This window comes from Juglans regia, chromosome 9 (assembly GCF_001411555.2).
Source record: "Juglans regia cultivar Chandler chromosome 9, Walnut 2.0, whole genome shotgun sequence".
Taxonomy (NCBI): domain Eukaryota; kingdom Viridiplantae; phylum Streptophyta; class Magnoliopsida; order Fagales; family Juglandaceae; genus Juglans; species Juglans regia.
In genome coordinates this window covers 9,711,262-9,736,238 of record NC_049909.1, presented here as the reverse complement: position 1 = coordinate 9,736,238, position 24,977 = coordinate 9,711,262, and the positions used below count along the sequence as shown (strand labels likewise).

General features: G+C 34.6%; 2 protein-coding genes across 2 annotated transcripts; one reads left to right on the top strand and one right to left on the bottom strand.

Moving 5' to 3' along the window:
• Window positions 1-11,534: 11,534 nt before the first annotated feature.
• On the top strand, window positions 11,535-18,364 carry LOC108990175 (ATPase 11, plasma membrane-type-like). Its single transcript, XM_035693746.1, has 22 exons — window positions 11,535-11,719; window positions 11,820-11,921; window positions 12,034-12,153; window positions 12,258-12,356; window positions 12,450-12,587; window positions 12,720-12,854; window positions 12,969-13,148; window positions 13,245-13,451; window positions 13,536-13,655; window positions 13,792-13,911; window positions 14,014-14,136; window positions 14,223-14,327; window positions 14,535-14,679; window positions 15,162-15,326; window positions 15,460-15,698; window positions 15,872-15,904; window positions 16,079-16,160; window positions 16,582-16,742; window positions 16,928-17,113; window positions 17,202-17,384; window positions 17,461-17,639; window positions 17,999-18,364. The coding sequence occupies exons 2-22, from the start codon at window positions 11,868-11,870 to the stop codon at window positions 18,093-18,095; spliced, it is 2,871 nt and encodes a 956-aa protein (XP_035549639.1). The 5' UTR covers window positions 11,535-11,719; window positions 11,820-11,867; the 3' UTR covers window positions 18,096-18,364.
• Window positions 18,365-18,793: 429 nt separating this feature from the next.
• Window positions 18,794-21,040, bottom strand: LOC108990154. The gene is made up of 4 exons (XM_018964028.1): window positions 20,237-21,040; window positions 19,398-19,949; window positions 19,226-19,294; window positions 18,794-18,970 (listed from the first exon to the last, which is right to left on the bottom strand). The coding sequence occupies exons 1-4, from the start codon at window positions 21,038-21,040 to the stop codon at window positions 18,794-18,796; spliced, it is 1,602 nt and encodes a 533-aa protein (XP_018819573.1).
• Window positions 21,041-24,977: the final 3,937 nt, after the last annotated feature.

The window sequence follows — 24,977 nt, the reverse complement described above, 5'->3', positions numbered from 1 at the left end:
TGAGAGAAAAAAATTGAATAAAAATATTATAGAGTTAAAATATTGTTAGAATATAATTTTTGTTTTGGTATTTAAAAAAGCTAAATTAGTTTTTTGTATTTTATTTGAAAGTTTGACAAAGTTGTAATAATTAAATAATGATTAGATGAAAAAAGTAAAAATTTGAAATTAAAAACTGTTTACGTTTAGATATTAAGATAAATCGAGATGAAATTATTGGAGTGTATAACTATCCAAATCATAAATTTCACAACTTGGTAATCATAAGTACCAGAATTTTATAAACAGAACCACAACAGTAAAATATCCTCAACGAGATTATATAGTTATCTAGCAAAATATAATACAGAACTAAAATATATAAGAAAAATGAGAAATAAATTTCATTTGACCCAAAACACGCCATTAAATACTATCATCTTGATAATGCAAACTCAATCATCTTGTTAAAGAATTGATTGTTATAGTTAATTTTTTTGTTAAAATTTCTTTGTAATATTTTATTAATTATATTATTTGTATAAAAGTTGAAGTAATGTCTTCTAAGCTATATATGTCATCAATTATTTTTACACATTTTATAAAAAAACATTTTATTTTTATAAAACAACTGTTTAAACTAACTAGGCAAACGTGCTTTGCACGTTACTTTGACCTAGTATGTATATATATATACATGTATATATATATATATATATATATACATGAATACATTGGCTTTTTTCATAGTTATAGCATAACAAATACGCAACCCTAGCTATTCCAACGGCATGAAATTAGCAACAAGTAGTAAATTAAAAAAAAAAAGTATTTTTGAATGAAATAAATATAAAAAAAAATCTAAAATAAATTGTTGAAAACTAAATAAATACATAAACTCACCCATAGCATGATACCAACCAATTCTTTGTTGCTCACGTGCACTCTGAGAGCTAGTTTGGATATTGAGATGTTTTCAAATATGTTTAGATATCTTTTTTTTTTAAATATCACTCAAACATCAAATATTTTCAATTTTAAATCTTTGACTTTTTCAAACTAGCCCTCCAAACTTTCAAATAAAACACAAAAGATAATATAATTTTTTCAAATTTTAAAATAAAAATTATATTCAAATAATTTTTTAAGTTTATAATCTTTTTATTTAATTTTTTTCTCTCATTTTCCAAAATTCAATATAACATTTTAACTCAAATTGTTTAACTACAATTTATAAACTATTTTATTACTATTGAAATATATTTTGAAAGGGAAATGCTTCTCCCACATAAGGTAGTCACTGATTGTATTTTTTTTTACTTAATTGTTAAGTAATTATTTTAAAATGAATTTATATTTTTTATTTTTAAAAAAATATTTAATGAATTTAATAAAAAAATGTTGGAAAAAAAAAGGAAAAAAGACAAAAACAATTTTTGCCTATTCGGTGGTTGTTTCGGTGGACTTCACTCTATGGGAGTAGCACCGTCCATTTTGAAATATTCTAAACGTACATATTAGCCGAGTCTCAGACTGAGGAATGGTACAGTTGTTCATTTATCATGAATAATTAATGGGCCTTTGTTGGGTTCTGTAATTTCCAGGAACAAAAAACCAGCCGACCCTTATCTTCTTCTTCCTCTTCTTTTTCTTCTTTTTAAACAAGCAAATTTCATTAGAAAGTGAAAAGATAATATATCAGAAGGGGTGTAATTCCCCAACAAGCACTTCACTATAATAATTACAGTACAAAAGAGATGGAAAAAAAGAAAATAAAACGGATTTTAAGACTAATTTCTTAGTTTCCACCAATACCCTGCAAAGAGGGCACCATCTTAAAAGATATTTTTTAAGTAAGCTACTGCTAGAGGTGGTGTAAGCTGTGGGTGCATTAAAGTTTGTTATCTTGAAATATTTTTTGGAGAGATCCGTAATCCCTTTTTCAAGATCATCGATTAGGAAAATCGATAATATAGTAAAATGACTGGCATCGGATGGATATATCTATGGCGAATCATTTGTCTTCCCTCACCTCTGTGGTGGCGTGTGGAGGTCACATGCCGATGGTTGGAAGGTGAGGTGGGAAGATCTAAAAGATTGTGAGATGGGGAAGTTGCTGAAACGACGCTTGTAGCCGGCAAAGTTGTTGGGGCAAGGTCGCGTGTAAAGACCACGTGCGAAAGCAAGTCACATGTGAGGGTCACACGCTAAGAATTTTGGTGCGGATTTGCATTGTCTCTGTAGATCAGCGACAATAGGATTACGTGGTGGGGTGCGTGTCAACTAATGGTGGTCGGAATGCAGTAAATCTAACGAAAACAAAACCGATGGAGGGAATGAGAGGAAAGAAACATTACCATGAAAACATATTCACACAATAGTAGTGGAAAGAAAATAGAGATGCAAGAGAGGAGGGCGTAAAACATATTCATACAGCTCTCTCCCTTCTTTTCGGTGGAGGCTCTTAGAGTAATTTGAGAGAGCGTAAAATATATTCACACAGCTCTCACCCTCCTTTTCGATAGAGGCTCTGAGAGTAATTTGGGCTTTCTAAAATGAAAGAAGAGCTTCTCGACATTGCAACTTGCATTTAGATGTGGTTGCCGACCCTTATTTTCATTTCTTCATGTTTGGATCATCATACTTTTCCATCAAAATTTTTTTTTAAATGATTTTAAATATAAATAAAAATCTATCACATCAATTAATATATAAAAAACTTTATATTTAAGTTTTTTTAAATGATATATGGTACCTCGAACTAAAATAGCATAAATCGTACCCACCTAAATCGAATGATAGACACTGTGGGAGACAAGGAGGCAAGCACAACATGTGGCGGCGTTGCCGGCATTAATGTCTCGGCCTCTTTGGGTCCTTAATATTAGAGGGCCGTAACTGATGTGGCGTTATTTTATTTTGTTATTTTTTTTAATTAGTTGGACATGGGTTCCATGCCAGACAAATTTGTCCATCTTGGAGATTCTTCTACAGCAGATTTATTATCTTTGGTTAAGTTTTATTTTAATTTAAAAAAAAAAAAAATCGACTTCAACTCAAATATCATCCTATCTATCAAAGAAATTTATTATTTAATTTTTTTTAACTTTCCGTCTAATAATTTGTCTAGATTTTAATAAAAATATTAAAAATTAAAAAATATATATATATATCTTCAAAATATTATCTTCAAAACGTTGCTGTTTTAGATCTGATTTTTTTTTTTTTTTTAAATTCAGAGTTCATATAGGGTTCTGCACTCTAACTTCGACTCCAATCATAAATTTTGAAATAATTCCGACTCCAAATTCTAACTTCTTTGACTTTGTCGAAATCAAAGCCGAAACAAGTATCGGCCAGAGTGGCCGAGAATTTACCCACCCCTTAGAGCATTTTTATTGGATTAGCTAAAAGCTAAATTCAATAAGTATTTAACTATTAAATAATAAAATATGTTCACATTAGATTAGTCAAATTCTAAATATTTGGAATTTGGTTACAGTGACTTTCAAAAGTTTTTCTAAATTTGAAAGTTACTGTACATACATCAAATACATATTTTATTAGTTATTTCTTTCTCCCTTTCTTTCTATCACATATTTTATCACAATTAATATATTAATTTAACTTAATGATATATTAATTTAATAAGAACATGATTATTAATTAACATATAATAAGTAGAATAGTAAAATATGATAAAATTAAATAAATTAATAATTAAAAAAATTAAATATTTTTGAAATTATTATTATTCATTACCATATAATGAATAAATATATAATCTAATGTGGAGATTTGATGTGAATAACTAAAATCAAATTCATTTTATATTACTTTATTATTATATAATAAAAAAATAGCTATTCCAATGTAGAGATTTATGTGAATAAAATACTCAAAAGTTAAATTTTTTTTTACATTCATCAAAACTGTCATTTAACTTTGACTAATCCAATAAAAATACTCTTAGAAGTACTCATAAATAAATAATGACCGAATGGAAATCTCATAAATAATAATAATAATAATAATAATATATTTTAGAAGAGCTTTGCTACACAACCTCCACCACACTCCACACTCTACACTTTTTTAAATTTTTTAAATTTTTAATATTTTTTTAAAATTTTTTTTTAAGTTTATTCTTTTTAAATTATTTTAAATTTTTTATTCATTATTTATATAATAAATATTTAATAAAAGAAAAAAATAATAAAAATTAAAAATAATATAGAGTGTGGAGGTTGTATAAATAGTAAGAGGTTGAGTAGATTTTTTGTCAGAGCGGAGGGCAAAAGGAGTCAGGGCACGGGTAGAAATAAAGCGGTATAATAGCATTTTTTATTTTTTATTTTTTTACAATTATAAAAGTAATGGATGGGATTGGGTGGGCATCAAACATCAATGAGATGTTACGGTAACGTACGGACGTGTGTACCCTTTTTTTATTTTTTTATTTGTTATTTTATTTTTACTTTTTTTTGTGAAGGGGACAAAAGTTTCCTCGTCTTATCTCCCATGTGTTGTTTAATGTTGTTTGGATGTTTACTTTTGACGCGTCCAACAACCTAATGCTCTCTTGTCTATTCAATGTCGGATGAGCCGTCTGCCCTTTCCCCACTCTCCTTTCCTTCCTTTAATACCCCTCCCTCACCCAGCATTTTCATCCCTCATGCTCCACTCTCATTTTCGGTTCCACAAAAATACGAGATGTAATATTCGGTATAAGTATAGGTACGGAGCATTGTTATAAAAAAATTCAATAAATTTTATTTTTTTTAAAAAATCCAGGTTTGTAACATTCTAAACATGCACAAATTCAGTTTTTAATATTAAATATTAAAAAGGTATTTTAACATAAAGAATATATATAGTAAATTTTATAATATTTATTATTATCGGTATAAATTTTCCATGTAACATTAGTTATTAAATATTTAATAAATATTATAGTACTCTTTTCATATCTAATGTTATAGTGATATTTAAAAGCTTTTACACCACATATCATTTATGTAGTATTATTTGATTTATAAGATTCAAACTTTAAAAATTATATTTTAAATTAAATTATGTCATATGAATGATATATGATGTAAAGACTTTCAAACAAAATTATTCAATTCTGAGCCGCTTCTAAGCGATCGGGCCAATTTTCAACTAATAACAGCCTTTCACTAATATCATGTCACCTCAAAAATTGTATCAAAATCACCCTACACTCATTCACATGTGATAGAAAAAGGCAAAGAGAAAAAAAGATAGGAACTTAGGAGAAGCTTTACATTTCAATTCACACCGACTGTTGTTTCACGTAGACTAGACTTCCATCGCCAGCATCCACCTCTACCAGTCCACTACCACCATTCCGACGCCAAGTATTGCCCACCATCTCAATCGTTCACTCACCCAAGCCGATTTCGCCCCACGAGTCCATTGTCCATGGCTTCTTTTGGAACTATTTCTCATGTTTTGATAAGCACCCAACCCACCCAAATAATTAAATTGAGATATGATTGTGATATGCTAAAATCATGTTCTTATTAGTCTGAGCTTAGTTGATTTACACCATTTGGGATCTTGAGAAAACTGATTTTTAGAATCCAAGTGATGAGGGACAAGAAAGAGATGTCAGAGGCAAAAACTGATTTACCCAAAACAGATTTACTAGTCGGGCAAACAAACCCAGATGCAAAGATACAGAGAATGACAAAAAAATATCAACATTTTTTAACAAACCCAAATGCAAAAATTTTGAAACAAACCTAGGCGAAATCTCACATATGCACCGCATGTCATATGTCAAGCATCTTTCTCTATCCCTCTTTCACTTTTCTTTACAACTTTGTCACTCATATAAGTTTTTCCACAGATTTTCTCAGAGTCCGGTCACTCTTGCTACAAAGCTTTTCGATCTGCTTCATGACTCAACTGCATGTTGCATGTTTTGCTTTTCTATCTACTCTACTCTTCCGTGAAAAAATCCAGTTCCCCTCTCTCAACTATAATTCCTCGACTGTTAATGAGGAAGGCAAATGAGTTGGTCATTTTGGAACTGAAAGGTGAATTAGAGGTGGAATGAGACTAAAGCAGAAAACCCAACTTGAGATTTAGCTTGAAACCAAAACCCATTGTATTCCTCGGAACAAAAATCGCAGAGAAACTTGGTCCATTAATTCTTGATGGAGTTCATCACGCTACAGGGCTGCAACAAAATGTGGATGCGTTGGTGGTGTCATTCTCGACCACCGGTTCTTCATCTACAACTACAAGTTGAAAATCAGGGAAGGGGCGTCTGGACAGGGATTCGACGGCGACTGGGCGTGGCTTAATAACCCATTTGCAGAATCACTAGGAGAACAAAGATGCAGAAATTGTAATCTCGTTTGAGAAAAGCTGTGGGTGGGTGACGAAACTTGGTGAGTGCGATGGCATTGCCTGGTTGTGGTGACGACGGAGTTGGTTTCATGCGGCACCATTCAGGGGAAGAGGCTGGAAAGGGGAGGGGGGTTGTGTCTCTTTTGCCGTTAGGTTGATAATCCCATGTAGTACTGGTTCACACTAACTATGGTGGAAAGCCTAAGTGTCTAAAAATTATTGGCAGGCTATTATATGAGGATATTCAGTCGGACCGATTTTAAGGAATTCTCTATTCAATTATATATATAGTATATCCTTTATTTTGAAATTTGTATAATAGTTTAAGAAGATTTTAATCTCAAATATTATATTTTATATTTAAATCTCAATATTTAAAACTGTAGAATCTGCTTATTATATGTATACCTTCAAATTAAAAAATATTAAAAAAACCAAGATATTCTATTTTCACCTCATCACACCATACAATAATTTAAAGAAATAGTTACTTTTTAATCTTTTTAGATAAATGATATTTATCATCTTAGAATATGTAAGTTCTATACACTCATTTTGAAAAAAATAAGTAAATTTGAGATCCATCTAAAAAAATAATTTTTTAATGGTAAATCCCACTTTTTTTAAACAGGATGTGCGAGACTTGTACATCCTAAAACTACATCTAATTTACTTCTCTTTTTATATCCGACTTTTCATCTTTAACTCATTTTCATGGTACTAGTTTGATTTGATACGTTAGTGTCATGTTATTATAGAAACTATTGATAGATCATTTGATAAATGATGAATTCGTTTTTCCTCATTTAATCTTTTGATATATTTATGTGTTTTCTCAATGGACTTTGTTAATAAAAAAAATGTCAAGTGGCTTATTTCTTTAATTTGTTGGCCATTTAGGGTTGATAGATCTTCTCTTGTTTAATCAAAATTGAAAATAAAGAAGCTTTTGAAGATTGGAGGTGTATTCGGCCATCAACATCTGCCTCCACTAAAAGATTCATTTCCTATGAATGAATGCATCGTTGCCCTAAATAATATGTTTGATCATTTGAATGAATATGCATGCTTGTTGCATGAATTGCTTTTGAATGCCTTTTCATGATTAGATTTATAAATATATTTATGTACAAAATGTCTTTCACTGTTTTTAAATTTATAAACTGTAAAAGGTTATGAGCAATGTCTAATAAAAATTATTATAGTTTATAAAATAAGGTAAAAATAATAATAGTAATTTGGCGGCTATATTATTGGAGTCATAGTAATTCACACACTATAATTTCTTTTATTTTTTTATTTTTTTACATTTTTTTTTAAATTTTGTTTGATTTTATTCTTTTTAAGATAATTGAATTTTTTTACTTATTATTTATATATTACATATTTGATAAAAAAAATTAGAAAAAAAAATAATGTGCGATGTGTGAAACTTTTGAATCGAATTTTCTTTTATTTATTATCTATATAACAAGAAAAAAAATAAAAAAAAAATATAATGTGTAATGCCTAAGCTTTATGAATAGAATTTATGAAATAAATGGTAAAAAAGTGTAGTTTTCGAGTTACGAAGCTAAGAAACTTTCAAGTTTCAACCGACGCACGTCGGTATGACTTTGTCCAATCCTTAAAAGTACACCAAACTGCTTTATTGTAATGAGAAAAATGCTTTTTGTCCAATCAAAGAAAATAGGATTGTTAGACAAAATCAAACAAGATCTTCTCCTAATAATTTTTTCTTTTCTTTTTCTTTGTTTTTTTTTTAAGTAAAACACTGCTCTTACCTATAAAATCCATCGACAAAATCCGCCGATTCGATTGTTTTTCTTTTATTTAATAATGAAGAAAATATTTTTTAATAAATTTGTGATATTTTTTTAATTTTTAAAAATATTTAAAGAGTTTAAAAATCTTTAAAAAAAAAAAATTTTTTTTGCCGTTTGGTGAGATCCTCCGTGGTTGTAGCATCACCTATTTTTACTGGTGGACTGTTAATCCGGCTACGAATGTGCATATTTGGATTCGGATTTGGACGTGTAATGTGTTCTGGGATCCATTCAGATTAATCTCGACAAATATCTATTTGAATTTTTGAAAATCTAAAAATTCGGATTGTATATGAGGCCCGGTTTGCATATAAAATGTCTCACAATTCATCTTATTTAATCGTTATAATTTTTTTAATTTTTTACATAAAATATAATAAATAATCCAACTTTTTTAAATTTTAAAATAATAATAATATTAAAAAAATAATATTTTATTCAATTTTCATTTCAACTTATCTCATCTTAATTCATTATTCAAACCTTCCCATAAGTGGACTAAATTTGACCAAAAGACAATTTTTTTTTTTTTTAAAATCCGGATACTTGGATTCCAATGTCCGGATTGGGAATAAACTTTTTTTTATTTTTTATTATTTTAAAAAAAAAGTAAATCCAAATTCCAAGTATTGAGTATTAAATCCCATACCCGCCTCATGTATCCATATTTATCCTCGAATATGGGGGATGTGTAATCTAGTTATCGGCCGAGTAAAATTACTTATTCATAATATATCTATCGTAATAGATATGACTTGGGCTGATTGGGCTGATATATATTGTTGAGGATGTATTTGCTACTCCTGTAACTACTAGTCTTTGCAATCAGCAATTAGAAGATGAGAATGACTTGGGGTTGTGAGGACAACTTCAATGCCTAAGTCAACAATGATAAGTTGTGTTTTTGTAAGTCCAATTCAAGTGTCCTTGCTCCGTACCTTGGTGGGTATTTGTATGGGTAGGTTGCCTCTATATGGTAAGGCTCGTCCTTCCGTTTGGTTTCCTACCTTATTTACCAGAATGCAGGCCTTCAACGCCCTAATCTCACCCGAGTGGGGCGAGTGTCTCGCTAGAAGTAATTAGTTCTCCCACATTATTTGTTCTATCATCAAGCCCATATTAACATCAACAAGGTTTGAATTCCGCGCCCATGCGTTTGGCGGTCTTGCTCGTCTTGTCTCAGGATGGAGCAAACAAGGGCGAGCATAGTAGGGGTGAGCCCATATTAACATCAACAAGGTTTGAATTTTGTGCCCTTGCATTTGTATCCATAGTAGGGGCGAGCATCAGGGTGGAGCAAGCCCTTAAGCTTGCGGCGACCATGCTTGGGAGTCGAGCTCCTAGGTAATCTGATCAATTCTATCAGTGCCTGAAACCTGGCCATGGTCGTGTGGGGTGAGTACTTAAGTTTGTTGCATCATGCTCGGGAGCCGAGCTCCCACGTGATTTTATAGGTAGGATGGAAAAATATAGACTCGATGAAAAAATATAGATAGGATGGAAAAATGCAACTAGGACGGAAAGAAAGAGATAGAAAAATGCAAGGAAAATTTGAGATAGGAAGATAAAATATAGATATGAGGAAAATTTGGAGCTACAACATAAAAATAAAGATAGGACCGAAAAATATATATAGGACTGAAAAATATGGATAAAACGAAAAATGCAGGGAATCCAAGCACTTTGCTTCCAGAGGTACTCGCCTGTGATTCGAGCGCATTGCCTCCCAGGGTGGCAAGTTTCATGCTCATTCATGGTACTTGCATGTGGTCTGAGCACTTTGCCTCCCTGGCTACTTGCATGGGGTCCGAGCACTTTGCCTTCAGTGGTACACAACTAAATGGTGAGCACTTTCACTTTTCAGGTTTCTTGCCAAGGTGGCGTGTTTCAAGCTCATCACGATATTCATCGGGGGTCCAAACACTTTGCTTCCTACAATGCTCGCCTAGGGTTCGAGCATTTCACCTCTTGAGTTGCTCGTCTTGGTACAAGCACTTTACCTCCTGAAGTGTTCTCCTCGAGCTAACGAGTACTTTAGTGCTTGTCCAGAATCGAGCACTTTTCCTTTTATTTATTCAATTGTCTTACTAGGCTATTGCTTTTTCTAAGGGTGTTAGCCTGTCGATCCAGACCGATCTAAGAAATAGAGGACCGAAGTTGGTCTGGTCCGGTCTTGTCCTATCCCTGGGGGACCGAATCGAATTAAAAAAAATATTATTTTATATATATTATTTATATAATAATTGTATAATTTATTATGTAATTTTCATCTAACCTATCACCATTAAAAATATAAAATTTTAAATATGTTATTAAATTATTAATATTCTATCAATTAACTACTTATAAAAAATAAACATCCATCAATTAACTAATGTATAATATCAATTAACTAATTATATAGTAATTATATAAGTTAATAATGTAATTTTCATATAATTTATTATCATTGATCATATAAAATATTTTTTTATTAAGTTAGTTATATAATCTACATTAATAATTTATTTAATTTTAATTTAATATTTTAAATAACTTATTATTAAAAATAATTAAGCCAGAAAAATGGATTGATGAGACCAAACGGACCTATCGAATGGACTGAAAGGAGAAAATGATGGATCCATCACCACTGGACCGAATTAGACCGAATTGCACCCCTTTTACTTTTGCATGAATTGTTAGATTATTATAGACATATATAGTAATATATATATATTTTTTTATCATTCAAGCTCGTTTGTTTTCAGATATGAGATGTGATTAAAGTTAAAAAGTTAAATAAAATATTATTAAAATATATTTTTTAATATTATTTTTATTTTGAAATTTGAAAAAGTTGAATTGTTTATTTTATTTTGTAGTAGAAGTTAAGAAAGTTGTAATGATTAGATGAAATGAGATGAGATGAGATGAGATAAGATGTTTTTTAAAAACAAATTAGGCCTTATTTAATTAGATTTAACATGTTTTTTGCATGAGAAATCAAGCAGGTGCAAATGACATTCGTTTCAGAGATACTAGTCATAAAAGGTCGCGTTTCAAAGAAAAGCAAAAGACTTCTGAGATTAAAAAATAGAAAAGTGAAAAAAAAGGAAGTTTAGGACCGAAGCAAATTTGTTTTTTATTGTTCATGGCCATCGTTGGCGTCTCGTCATGAAATGATGAAATTATCCAACTGGTCCATGTAACGCATTTTATTTTATTTTTCTCACTGCCGAAGGGGCTATTTTTTTCAATCAAGGCACATGGTTCAAGTGCTGCTTGCTTTACATGCTTTTGAAGCCTTGGTTACTAAATCAGATACGGTTTTGCTGAGGGGCTTATTTATGATAATCTTGTTTAAAGAGTGACTTCAAAAAAAAAAAATTCTTGTTTAAAGAGAGTAGAAAAGATTGTGACTGTTACTGGCTCACCACTACTCCAACGCTCTTTTTGCAGTTCCACTTTCTTGTTTCCGTTTCCCTGCAGATTTGGTGTTGGTGGATTATTCTCATTCTAGTCTCTAACCATAGTTTGGGTTCAAAAAACAGGTTTTTTTGAATTGGTTATTGCTTGGTTTCTGTTTAAACTCTGAGTTTTTTCGCGGGGACTCTTTGATGGGTTCTGATCTGTGAATGGTTCTGACAACAGAGCGAAAGATAAAGAGTGTGTGACTGTGTGCTCGAGAGAAAGGAAGAGATGGGGGAGAAGTCTGAAGTCTTGGATGCTGTTTTGAAGGAAGTTGTGGATTTGGTAATAGATCTAAACAATTTGAAGTTTTATTTTTGGTTGCCGATCATATTTGTGCTGTAGTTTTTGAGTAAAAGGGTCTTTTGGATTTAAATTTCGGAATTTTTGAGTGTAGGAAAACATACCCATTGAAGAAGTGTTTGAGAATCTGAGATGTAGCAAGGAGGGTCTCACCACGGTGGCTGCCGAGGAGAGGCTGGCCATTTTCGGGCACAACAAGCTTGAAGAGAAAAAAGTACCGTTTTATGTCTATAGTTTTCCTTCTTGTTCTTTGGTTAATTCAGACGTTGGCCATTTTTTTTCCAATTCTCAAAATGTTGTCTTTTGGTTGTTTTTCAGGATAGCAAATTCCTGAAGTTTTTGGGGTTCATGTGGAACCCTTTGTCTTGGGTGATGGAAGCTGCTGCTATCATGGCGATTGCGCTTGCGAATGGAGGAGTGAGTACTCAGCTTTTCTGGTTCTTATTGCTTTCTTTGAGAATTTGTTTGATTCGCTATGAATTTATTGAATTGAACCTTAAATTGCTGCAGGGGAAGCCCCCAGACTGGCAAGATTTTGTGGGTATCATAGTCCTACTTTTTATCAATTCAACAATTAGTTTCATTGAGGAAAACAATGCTGGTAATGCTGCGGCGGCTCTCATGGCTCGTCTAGCTCCAAAAGCGAAGGTATCAGATTTGATGACTTGTTCTTCTGATGCAAATTAGTGATTTTTAAACTTCTCACGGGTATATGGTCTTGTTTAGATGTTTATTTAAGAGCGATGAGTAATTTTCGATCATGATGAATTTGTTATAAAGGTTCTTCGAGATGGAAAGTGGAGTGAGTATGATGCTGCGGTACTAGTTCCTGGTGACATTGTCAGTATTAAACTGGGAGATATTATACCGGCTGATGCTCGACTTCTTGATGGAGATCCATTGAAAATTGACCAGGTTGGTCTTCTGCTCTGAGTGTTTCGCAATCTATATTCATCTTTACATTGGATTGGTTGAATTTTTCTCTCTCTCTCTCTCTCTCTCTCTCAAGTTATATTTTGGGCTTCGCAGTCTGCACTTACTGGTGAGTCGCTTCCTGTGACGAAAGGTCCTGGAGATGGTGTCTACTCTGGTTCAACTTGCAAACAGGGAGAAATTGAAGCTGTGGTCATTGCCACTGGGGTCCATACATTCTTTGGGAAGGCTGCTCACCTTGTTGACACCACCAACCAAGTGGGCCACTTCCAAAAGGCAAGCAGATAGATGTACTCTATCTGATTCTTGATCACTTTGCTGTGTCTTTCTTGATTCTCATTTCAAATTTATTCTTGTCATGTGCTTTTGTAGGTCTTGACTGCAATTGGCAATTTCTGTATATGTTCAATTGCTGTGGGTATGATTATAGAGATAATTGTCATGTATCCTATTCAAGACCGGAAGTATCGCCCTGGAATTGACAATCTTCTAGTTCTTCTCATTGGAGGAATTCCGATTGCCATGCCTACAGTTCTCTCTGTTACAATGGCTATTGGTTCTCATAGGTTATCTCAGCAGGTTGGTTGGGTTCTCTAGTTGTCTATTCGAGTGTGACACGAGGAGTTTATGGTGTATGATGATTTACCCTAACAATGATGGCAGGGAGCTATCACAAAGAGGATGACAGCAATTGAAGAGATGGCAGGCATGGACGTACTTTGCAGTGACAAGACTGGAACATTGACACTGAACAAGCTTAGTGTTGACAAGGCTCTTATTGAGGTCAGTTAGGTGATGCTGCTGCTTTCTGGGTAGCAGCGTTCTCTTCCTGAAATAAGAATGTAAAATATTCCTTGTTTTAAATGTATGCCTGAATACCTATAAAAAAAAAAATGTATGCCTGAATTTAACTCTTCAGGTTTTCACCAAAGGAGTTGATGCGGATGCTGTTGTCCTGATGGCTGCTCGAGCCTCTAGAGTGGAGAATCAAGATGCAATTGATTCGGCTATAGTTGGGATGTTGGCTGATCCAAAGGAGGTAACTCGTAAGAAATTCTTATTTTAGTCAGTTCACTGAATTTAGTTATTTGATTCCCTGTTTTTTTTATTTGAAATTTTTTTCCCTTCTTTCCACCAAAAGGCACGTGCTGGAATTCAAGAAGTGCATTTCCTCCCTTTTAATCCTACTGATAAGCGAACAGCCTTGACTTATATTGACCGTGATGGTAAAATGCACAGAGTCAGCAAAGGTGCACCAGAACAGGTAAGTATTCCTCCTTATCCTTATGTATGAGGTAGTCCTATATCACAATTCTGTTCTAATTTCTTGTCTGAAATAATGATTCTTAGATTCTGAACCTTGCACATAATAAGTCAGACATTGAGCGTAGAGTTCATGCTGTGATCGATAAGTTTGCAGAGCGAGGTTTACGATCTCTTGCTGTCGCATACCAGGTAACCCGATTTTGTTTTTCTTTGTAATCCAAAGGAATTAGATAAGACGTTTATTACTTTTATTTATTTATTTATTTTTATAAATTAGAATAATTGAAAATTCAAATTCAAACAAGATAAGATGTTTATTACTGCTTTGTTAATGTATTTAATTTTACCTTTCCCCATGGGCACTCCTTTTATTGGGCACTTCATCCTTTTTCTCAGGAAGTTCCGGAAGGAAGGAAAGAGAGTGCTGGAGGACCGTGGCAGTTTATCGGTCTAATGCCTCTCTTTGACCCGCCTAGACATGACAGTGCTGAGACAATAAGGAGGGCTTTAAACCTTGGAGTGAATGTGAAAATGATTACAGGTATGTTCTATTCTAGTTGGAAGCCATGATTTTGGTTGAAGTCCAGTTAGCTAAATTTGCTGCCATCTTTACCTGGCAAAAAGATCTAAAAGCATAATAAAATGCTATTGCATGTGAGCGAGCTGATATAGAAATCTGCATCCCATAAATCCTTTAATCTGGTTCTGAACATGAGTTGAGTTTTGATATTTGGACTAGCTCAAATTGGATCTATAAGTTCAAAGCTGGCTTGACCACACTCTGGTTTTGGGTAGTGAGAGCCTTTTTTGTGAGGTGTAATACCACCTTTCTCATTCGTCCTTTTAACTACCTGAAATGGGCAGGAGAGGACTTTGGTCTTATGCATTCATAATGTTAGTGATCAGCTTCTGATGTTGTTATTGTATTATTTGTTTTGTGATCTTTTTCCCACCCTCCTTTCAAGTTACAGTAATTCATTTTCTGAGTTGGCTTGTGTTGCTGAGCCTTGTGTTTTCCATAAGGTGATCAACTTGCAATAGGAAAGGAAACCGGACGTCGGTTGGGAATGGGTACAAACATGTATCCTTCATCTGCTTTGCTAGGACAGAACAAGGATGAGTCTATTGCTGCTTTACCAATTGATGAGCTGATAGAGAAAGCTGATGGCTTTGCTGGGGTTTTCCCTGGTATGTTTAATTTATATTTATATTTGAGTTGTATTCTGTGTCCAAATAATTTTATTGATACTCTTGGTTACCACTTACCAGACATAATTTAATGTTGTCCTTATATTGTTGGCTTGATATATTATTTGTTAAGAGCACAAATACGAGATTGTGAAGCGCTTGCAAGCAAGGAAACATATATGTGGCATGACTGGTGATGGAGTGAATGATGCACCTGCTCTCAAAAAAGCTGACATTGGGATAGCTGTTGCTGATGCAACAGATGCAGCTCGCAGTGCTTCTGACATTGTCCTCACAGAACCTGGTCTTAGTGTTATCATTAGTGCTGTCTTGACCAGTCGGGCAATCTTTCAGAGGATGAAAAACTACACAGTAAGGATAGGTTCAACTTCAATCTAGTATGCTCATAGTTCTATATTGTCCGTCAACGTATAGTTCTTACACTAATACTTATGAAATATTTTGTGTTAAGTAGGTTTATACTGTGGTTTTCAGTACAAGGACATATTTGATCCATTTACTAAAATTTGTATTCTGCTATGCAGATTTATGCGGTTTCCATTACTATCCGTATTGTGGTAAGCCAAGTGTTTTTATCTTATGACATAGGTGGCATTTTCTAAGTTCTAACTGCATTTTGGAAATTCTTTGTTTATATTATATTTTTTTCTTGACAAATTTGTTGATATTATATTAGATGAGTTAGTGAGTCACTTTATGCTCAGTGTTCTGTTTCTTTGATATGGTTACAGCTTGGCTTCATGTTGCTCGCACTAATATGGGAGTTTGACTTTCCGCCCTTTATGGTGCTTATCATTGCCATCCTCAATGATGGTTCGTGGTTTTTTTTCTCAAGAATCTGCCCTCCCCCTTCTCTCTCTCCCTTCATTTGTGTTTGCTCTTGTGCAGCGCATGCACGAATACCATGGTTTTCTGACACATTAAATAGTTAACTTTCTAGCTCATAAATAGTATTCAATGATCTTGTTTAGTGAAAATTTGAAATGTCAGCAAAATAGAGAAGGCATGATCTGTCTCTTTTCAACTTCATATCTGTTTACATAACACTTTCTTATGTTGATACTGTTGATAGTTTATTCTCTCTTCTATCATAGTAGTGAAAACTTCTCTGCTGCGGTAATCGATTAAACGCTCTTCTAAATTTCATATGTTTTGTCTTACTAACGTTCTTTTTTTAAATGTTGGTTGCAACTCATCATGAACTCAATTACTTACTAGCATTATTACATTTTAGGTACCATCATGACCATATCAAAAGATAGGGTGAAACCATCTCCTTTACCGGATAGTTGGAAGCTGTCTGAGATTTTTACGACAGGCATTATTCTTGGTAGTTACCTGGCAATGATGACAGTTATATTTTTCTGGGCTGCATACAAGACAGACTTCTTCCCGGTAAGATGGCCCACCTTCCATATCAGCCGTGGGCCTTGCATGAGCCCCTCCTGATGAAAATATCATCTTATTTTTTTTGGTAGTATATTTGTATCTATCATCGTTCTTTTATATGGCCATGTATCTATTCTGGCCTCCTCTTTCAGTAACTTGCTAATCTTTTTTATCGCCTCTTATTTTTTCAGCGCATATTTGGGGTGCCGACCCTTGAGAAAACAGCTCATGATGATATCCGAAAGCTTGCTTCAGCTATATATCTGCAAGTGAGCATCATTAGTCAGGCCCTCATATTTGTGACACGATCTAGAAGTTGGTCCTTCATTGAACGTCCGGGGTTTTTGCTTGTAGTGGCTTTTATTATTGCTCAACTGGTGAGTCAACTGCCTGTTCATTTAAATTTCTGTTTTTTTTATAGTAGTTAGGAGGAAAAACTTGTTCCTAATTTTTCATTGGAAGCAGATTGCCACTTTGATTGCTGTCTATGCTAGCTGGAGCTTTGCTGCGATTGAAGGGATTGGATGGGGTTGGGCTGGCGTGATCTGGCTTTATAACATAATCTTCTATTTCCCTCTCGATTTCATCAAGTTTTTTATACGCTATGCTCTAAGTGGGAGGGCTTGGGATCTTGTCATTGAACAGAGGGTATGAATGGCACTGGTTTGTTGGAGTAATAAATTTTTGTTATTAGCTGTTTTTGATTAATTTGTTGATAATGTAGATTGCTTTCACGAGACAAAAGGACTTTGGGAAGGAACAACGGGAGCTCCAATGGGCACATGCGCAGAGAACATTGCATGGGTTGCAGCCACCTGACTCCAAGATGTTTACCGAACGAACACATTTCACAGAACTCAATCAAATAGCCGAAGAAGCTAAAAGAAGAGCTGAAATTGCAAGGTAGTAAGTGATCTTAGTAATTTGTAACTCCAACTTGACACGGGAAGCATATTAAAATTTCCTCATGATACCCATCTGCCAATAACCTGATTATTTTCATGAAGTTAACCAAGAATCGTACCTACATATCTATGCAAGAGGATGATGGGTATTGCTTTGAAATCATTCCTACATTTTTTTAAGAATATCATGTGAGACTGCTGGAGTTATGAAAAGTTTTAATTCCTCTGAACAAGTTTTTAGATAAATTCGATGCCTTCTGCTGATCTGGTTCATGATATGCTAAACTTTGGTTGTGTCTGTTCATATTATACCCAGTTCTGCTTATCCGATTGTTTTCTTCTCATGGCATATTGGAGGCTGAGAGAACTCAATACACTGAAAGGGCATGTGGAATCTGTGGTGAGACTGAAGGGCCTTGACATAGACACAATTCAGCAATCATACACAGTCTGAGGGGGACCTCATTTATCATCTTTACTCAGTACTGTGAAAGATGCTTCAACTAGTGCTGAAGAGTAAAAAGCTTCGATCAACAGCCTTGTGAGTTTACCCCCAAACAACTTTTTGATATTGTGATATGCTAAAATGCCCATTTCCAGATCTTATGTACTTTTGTGTTTTTGGACCCCTTTGTAATGCACAATAATAGTGAGTGCTTTATAATATTGATGTGGCATATGTTCTGTTGTTATGGGTAAACTAGTGAATTTACCCAGAACTTAGACAACCAGAGTATAAGAACAGCAATTCAGAGAAAACAAACAAGAACGCAATTGAGAAAAGCCCAAGAATCCCTTCTTGATTCTCGGAAGAGGTATTCGAGGAACCTCCAACCTCCAGACAATTTTCTTATTGATTTTTCTGCATACCAGTAATTACAATGCACTCGGTATTTATAATACTCTGAGTGATCAAAACGCCCCGTATTGGAATGTAACAAACTCACTGCCTTAAACCTATTTTAGTTAAAACCGTTATTCCTCTTACACTAAACAAAACTTACCGTTTCATTAAAGATGAAACTCGCCGTTTAAACCCCTCAACACTCTCGACTGATCTCTCTTTATTAACTAACTTCCTAACTAACTTCCAGCCATTACATTCCTTTCCCCTTAACAAAGTCCTTGACCATAAGGACTTGATCCTCCCCACTAGAGGACCTTGCCCACAAGGTGGGGATAACGATCCCGCAATGTCCACAGAAGTTCCCAGGTACTATCTTCAATAGGAGCTCCTAACCATTTCACTAATACTTCAGTGACAGCATGGTTTCTGATTCTCTTCATCCTTCTTTGTAAGATCACTTCAGGTTCAGGTTGCACTTGTCCCTGAGAATCCAAAGGAGGTAGTGTAGGAAGTGGAATCACATTTTGACCCAATTTTTTCTTCAAACATGACTGTAACGCCCCAATGGAAGGTCCAAACCACATGGCCTATACTCCAAAAGGACTAGTCAATGATACAATTGGAGCCCCACTAGAACCTTATAAAGAGCAAGAACTTCTTCTTCCCAAGCAATGTGGGATCCCATACACCACCTACCCTTATCCATATCATATGGGGTATCACAATGACACATGTACAACAGGATGTATCTTTGTAGAAGGAGGGAAGTTGAGTCTGTAGGCAACTGTTCCAACTCTTTCCAAAACCTGAAAAGGTCCAAAAAAACCTTGGAGATAATTTCAGATTGTGGCGTAAGGAGACAATTTTCTGTTTGTATGGCTGCAATCTAAGGAAGACCCCATCGCCCACTTGAAATTCCCTCTCAGTTCTCTTTCTATCTGGAAACTCCTTCATCCTGTTCTGTGACTTCAGCAAATTCTCCCTTAGCATTAGCCAAAACTGCTCTCTGGTTTTAAGTTGCTGGTCTACTGCAGGATTGACTGAGGTGCCAGCTATATAAGAAACCAATTTAGGAGGTAAGTATCCATAAAGTGCTTCAAAAGGACAGATTCTGATGGAAGAGTGACAAGTGGTGTTGTAACACCATTCAACCAAAGGAATCCACAAACTCCACTCCTTTGGTTTGTCACTGGTATAACATCTCAAATACCCTTCAAGAGTTTTATTCAAGGCCTCAATTTGCCCATCTGATTGAGGATGATAGGCAGAACTGAAATTGAGGGAAGTGCCTTGCAATTTGAAAAGCTCATTTAAAAAATTACTAGTGAAAATAGCATCACAATCTGATACAATTGATTTAGGTAGCCCATGCAGCTTAAATACACCAGAGAAGAAAACCTGGGCTACTTTACTTGCTGAATAGGGATGTGCCAAGGAAAAAAATGTCCAAACTTGGTGAATCTGTCCACCACAGTAAAAATCACATTGTAGCCACCAAAAAGAGGCATACCCTCAATGAAATCCATGGAAATATCTGCCCATGGTGAGGAAGGAACATGTAGAGGTTGCTAGAGGCCAGCTGGATGCACATTTTCATGTTTGCAAGTTTGACATATTTCACATTCTCGAACCAAAGTTTTAATATCCTTGCGCATTCCCTTCCAGTAGAAATCCAACTTGGCCCTATGTAATGTTTTATGATAGCCCACATGGCTAGCTTGTGGACTATTGTGAATGTGATGCAATACTTTAGCCTTGAATGGTGAATCTGAAACCACCACAAATTTCCATTTCCTCAATAACAAGCCTTGTTGTAATGTAAAGTGCTTAGGACCCTCTGATCCTTGTTGCAACTTCTCATAGATGTCTTGGATTATGGGGTAAAGTTGATAACTTTGTTTTAATTCTTCCACCCAAAGAGAGGTAGGAAAAGTGGTAAGTGCTAAGGTTGCTGACTGTTCTTCAGACTTCCTGGAAAGAGCATCAGCTACCTTGTTTTCTTTCCCTCTTTTGTAATCAATAGTAAAATCGTAGCCAATCAACTTCAGAAGCCATTTCTGCTGAGTTTCTGTGCCAACCCTTTGCTCTAGTAAGTACTTAAGAGCTTGCTGATCAGTCTTTATTTTAAACACAACACCCAAAAGATAAGGCCTCCATTTAGCTACAGCAGAAACAAGAGCTAGCAACTCCTTTTCATAGGTGGATAAAAGTAATGCCTTACCTTTTAATGCCTTGCTATAAAAAGCAATAGGCTGATTGTCTTGCATGAGAACAGCTCCTAACCCAAAGCCTGAAGCATCACACTCAATAGTGAAGCTTTTAGAAAAATCAGGCAGTTTGAGTACTGGTGGACTAGTAACAACCCTCTTCAAGTGTTGGAAAGCCTGAGATGCCTCCTCAGTCCAATGGAAAGCATTTTTCTTCAACAGCACTGTTAATGGGGCAGCAATGGATCCATAATCCTTGATGAATTTTCTGTAATAACCAGTAAGTCCGAGAAACCCCCTCAAGGCTTTCAAGGATTTTGGAATAGGCCAGTCAATCATGGACATAATCTTACAAGGATCGGTTTGAACACCACAACCAAAATGATATGGCCGAGGTAATCAACTTCATGCATTGCAAACTTGCATTTTGACCTCTTTGCATAGAGTGTATGTTGCTTTAAAACTTCTAGCATTGATCTCAAATGTGCAATATGGTCCACCAAGTTCCTGCTATAAACCAATATGTCATAAAAAAAAACCAAGACAAACCTTCTTAAAAAAGGTTTAAACACATCATTCATCAAGTTTTGAAATGTAGCAGGAGCATTAGTAAGCCCAAAAGGCATTACTAAGAACTCATAGTGCCCCTCATGAGTTCTAAAGGCTGTTTTCTCAATATCCACATCTTTAACTCGAATTTGGTGATATCCATGTAACGCCCCGTCCCAGAGGGTCCGGAGAGTTAACTCATATCACTTAAAAATCATTTCCAAATAATACTTTTAAAATAAACCAAAATCTCCATACATATTAACCTATTTGTTCAACACAAATATCTATGTTCCTACATAAGGCACATCAATGGTGTCTCATTGATATAGATAAACTTTTCCACAAGGACTAAAAATATCCAATACTCAACATACCAAAGCCACATAAAATATCAACGCTACCAAAAGACTCTCCAAAAGTCATTGTACCCTAGGGTACATAGTCTTCTATGATCCACAAAATTTACAAGTATTCCCTATTCCTGATTTCCAGCTGTTGCATCAAAATTATCTGAAACATATTATGGAGATAGGGGTGAGTTATCAACAACTCAGTAAGCAGAGAACATATACTAGTATGCAAACATGAGCATTTACAGATTTCATAATGCAGAACAAAACACTTTTTATTTTCAGAATGCAGAGTCAGAACATTTTATAAAAATATCAAAGCGAAAGTTCAAAAATATTCTTATTCAAATTCTTTTGGCATAGCATAACTTACCACCATCATACCAGAGCATCATATCGTATCAGAGGCCATGTTTAACCCCCGTGGTAGGGTTGTGCAAACCCCGGTAGCTAACCGAGTAGAAACAGAATGTGAATCTTCCCCTTATTTATTCTCGGAGCCCCGAGTGTGCACACAAGAAAGACCACCAGAAAACCACTTTGTTTCCAAAGTGGGTGCACCAGAAACAGAACAGTTGGTACCAACCCAAACAGAAGCCACTATTAGCACCCGTGGTAGGTCAAATAGGTCACCATCCACAAACCACATCCCAATTCAGAATGTCATGTCAAAAGTTTTCAGAAATCATATCATATCAGAATACGGAACACCTTCAGAACAGAACAGAGTTTTCAGAAAGCATATCATATCAAAGTACAGACCATTTTCAGAACAGAACAGAGTTTTCAGAAATCACAAAACATTATTTTATGCACAAACTTTCATATTCGCTCTCTTTTTCAGAGTTTAGAAGCAAAATGCAAAATAGCTCATGTCTACACCAGTCATGCTAGAAAATACTTTATTCTTAAACAGAATCTCATGAGTAATGCAGAAACAAATAACTGAGGTAGTTCAAATATATTTTCATAACAAAACATGTTTATTTTAAAAAATCAACCTCAGTCCATTTTATTTTTATGCAAATCTAGCATAGGAACCCCGCTTACCTGGATTCTTTAATCTTTCAAAATTCCTCAACAAAGCCGAATAAATATTAATCGTCACCTATAAAAATCACGTAAATTCTGTAAATTTTCAATCAATCATGTATTTCGATATTTGAACCTAAGAACCTATTTTAAATCCTCAAAACCTAGAATTCTAATAATTCCTATAATACCACCATTATCTAAAACCACCAAAATCCACTTAGTTGAATTCGTACCGGATAAGAGATTTAATCGAGCAAATTCTAAAATAATTACAAAACTCAATAAAATGATTATTAAAATATTATTTACACAAAAATAATTATTTTATGAGGCTTCAAACAAAACACATTTAAACATAAATCCAAAAATATCACTCCTCCGAAAACATATATCTAGTACATACACTAAGGTAAACTGATAATAGTACTCATTTATTAATCAACAATTTACATATAAAAAATAAAATATATATATATATATGTGTAGATATAATTATCCCATAAATTTTGATGAATATCCACTTGATCCATTAAGCTTTAAAACCTAAATATCAACTTATAAAAAAAATTATACACCGCCAAAAATATCTTAGGCTCAAACTCTCTTATAAAAATTTTACTCGTAATCCCAAATGATTTTAACTAAAACTCAAAAACTTTTTGTAAAGTCGCTTGGCTGGCCCGGGTGTTACAATCCAGATCTCAAGTCCAGCTTGGAAAATATTGTTGCTCCATATAATTCATCAAGTAACTCATCAATCACAGGAATGGGAAACTTATCCTTGATGGTTACTTGATTTAATGCTCGATAGTCCACACATCCTCCATGAACCATCAGACATTTTAACAAGAAGCACTGGTGAAGAAAAGGGGCTCTGACTTGGCTAACCACCCCAGATTTCAACAAATCATGAACAATATTCTCAATATCAGTTTTCTGATAATGAGGATATCTATAAGGCCTGACTGAAACAAGACCAGCTCCCTCCTTAAGAGGAATATGATGATCGAAAGACCTGATGGGAGGTAAACCCACAGGTTTAGCAAAGACATGCTCGAACCCTTGTAATAGTTCTTCTACCTCTTGCACCTGACTTCCAGGTTTTTCTATTGAACCCTCAGTTCTCAGCTGCAAAAACCAACCCTGTTGTCTTACCAAGGAGGACTTTAAATTGCCCTCTCCATTTTGAAGACTCATGCCATCAAACTTCAACCCATGTAAGGTGATCTTAGATTGTCCCACTGTAAAACTCATAGACATGGAATTAAAATCCCAACAGATTAGCCCCAAGGTCTTTAGCCATTGAACCCCCACTACTATGTCACAACCACCCAAGGCTAACACATGAAATGGAATTCTAAACTTTGAGTCTTGAACCTTGATGACTTCTTCACAGCTGCCACTGCTTACCAACTTGTCACCATTAGCTACTCTCACTTGTAACTTCAAATCATCATGTGCTTTAAGTTTTGCTGCTTGTACCACCAATGGATCCAAAAAATTATGTGTACTCTCCGAGTCCACTAATATTTCAACCACAACTTCCAATCCTGCCCAACAACTTCATGGCATTATTGTTAGAGCAGCCAGATATTGCATTAATGGACACCTCCAACCCTTCTCCTTCTTCTGTCACCAACTGTTCATTGGTTACTAGAGTCTCATCTCCCTCCTCCTGTATTTCTAAGGCATTACCAACAGTATCCTCAACATGTAATAGATACACTTTGGGAGCCTTACATATATGCCTGGGGTTCCATTTTTCATCACAATGGTAACATAACCATTTCTTCCTTTTTTAATCCATTTGTGAAGAAAAAATCTTCTTAACTGCTACGGGAGGTTTTTGGAATCTGTTGCTTTCCACCATAGATTCACTTATTGCTGAAACACCTCTCCATGGTTTTTTAACAGCTGACAAGTACTCTTCTTGGATTTTTGCCAATCCAAAAGCAGCCCCAAGATTCACTGGATTGAACATCTTCACAGGTAACCTGATTTCATCTTTCAGGCCACTCACAAAACAACTAAGCAAATGCTTCTCAGACAAGCCTATCAACCTATTTGCCAAGGCTTCAAACTGTGACTTATACACAGCAACAGATGTGGTCTGTTTTAACTTGGTTAATGCCTCCATTGGGTCATCATATGTAGATGGCCCAAATCTCACTTGCATTGCCATAACCAATGACTCCCAAGAATTGAACTGACCTGAGTTAAAAGCAGTTTGGTACCAAACTAATGCCTTACCCTCCATATGATATGAGGCCACCATTAATTTTTGATGAAATGGTGTTTGATAAAAATCAAAGTATTGATTAGCTTTAAAAACCCATCCAACAGGA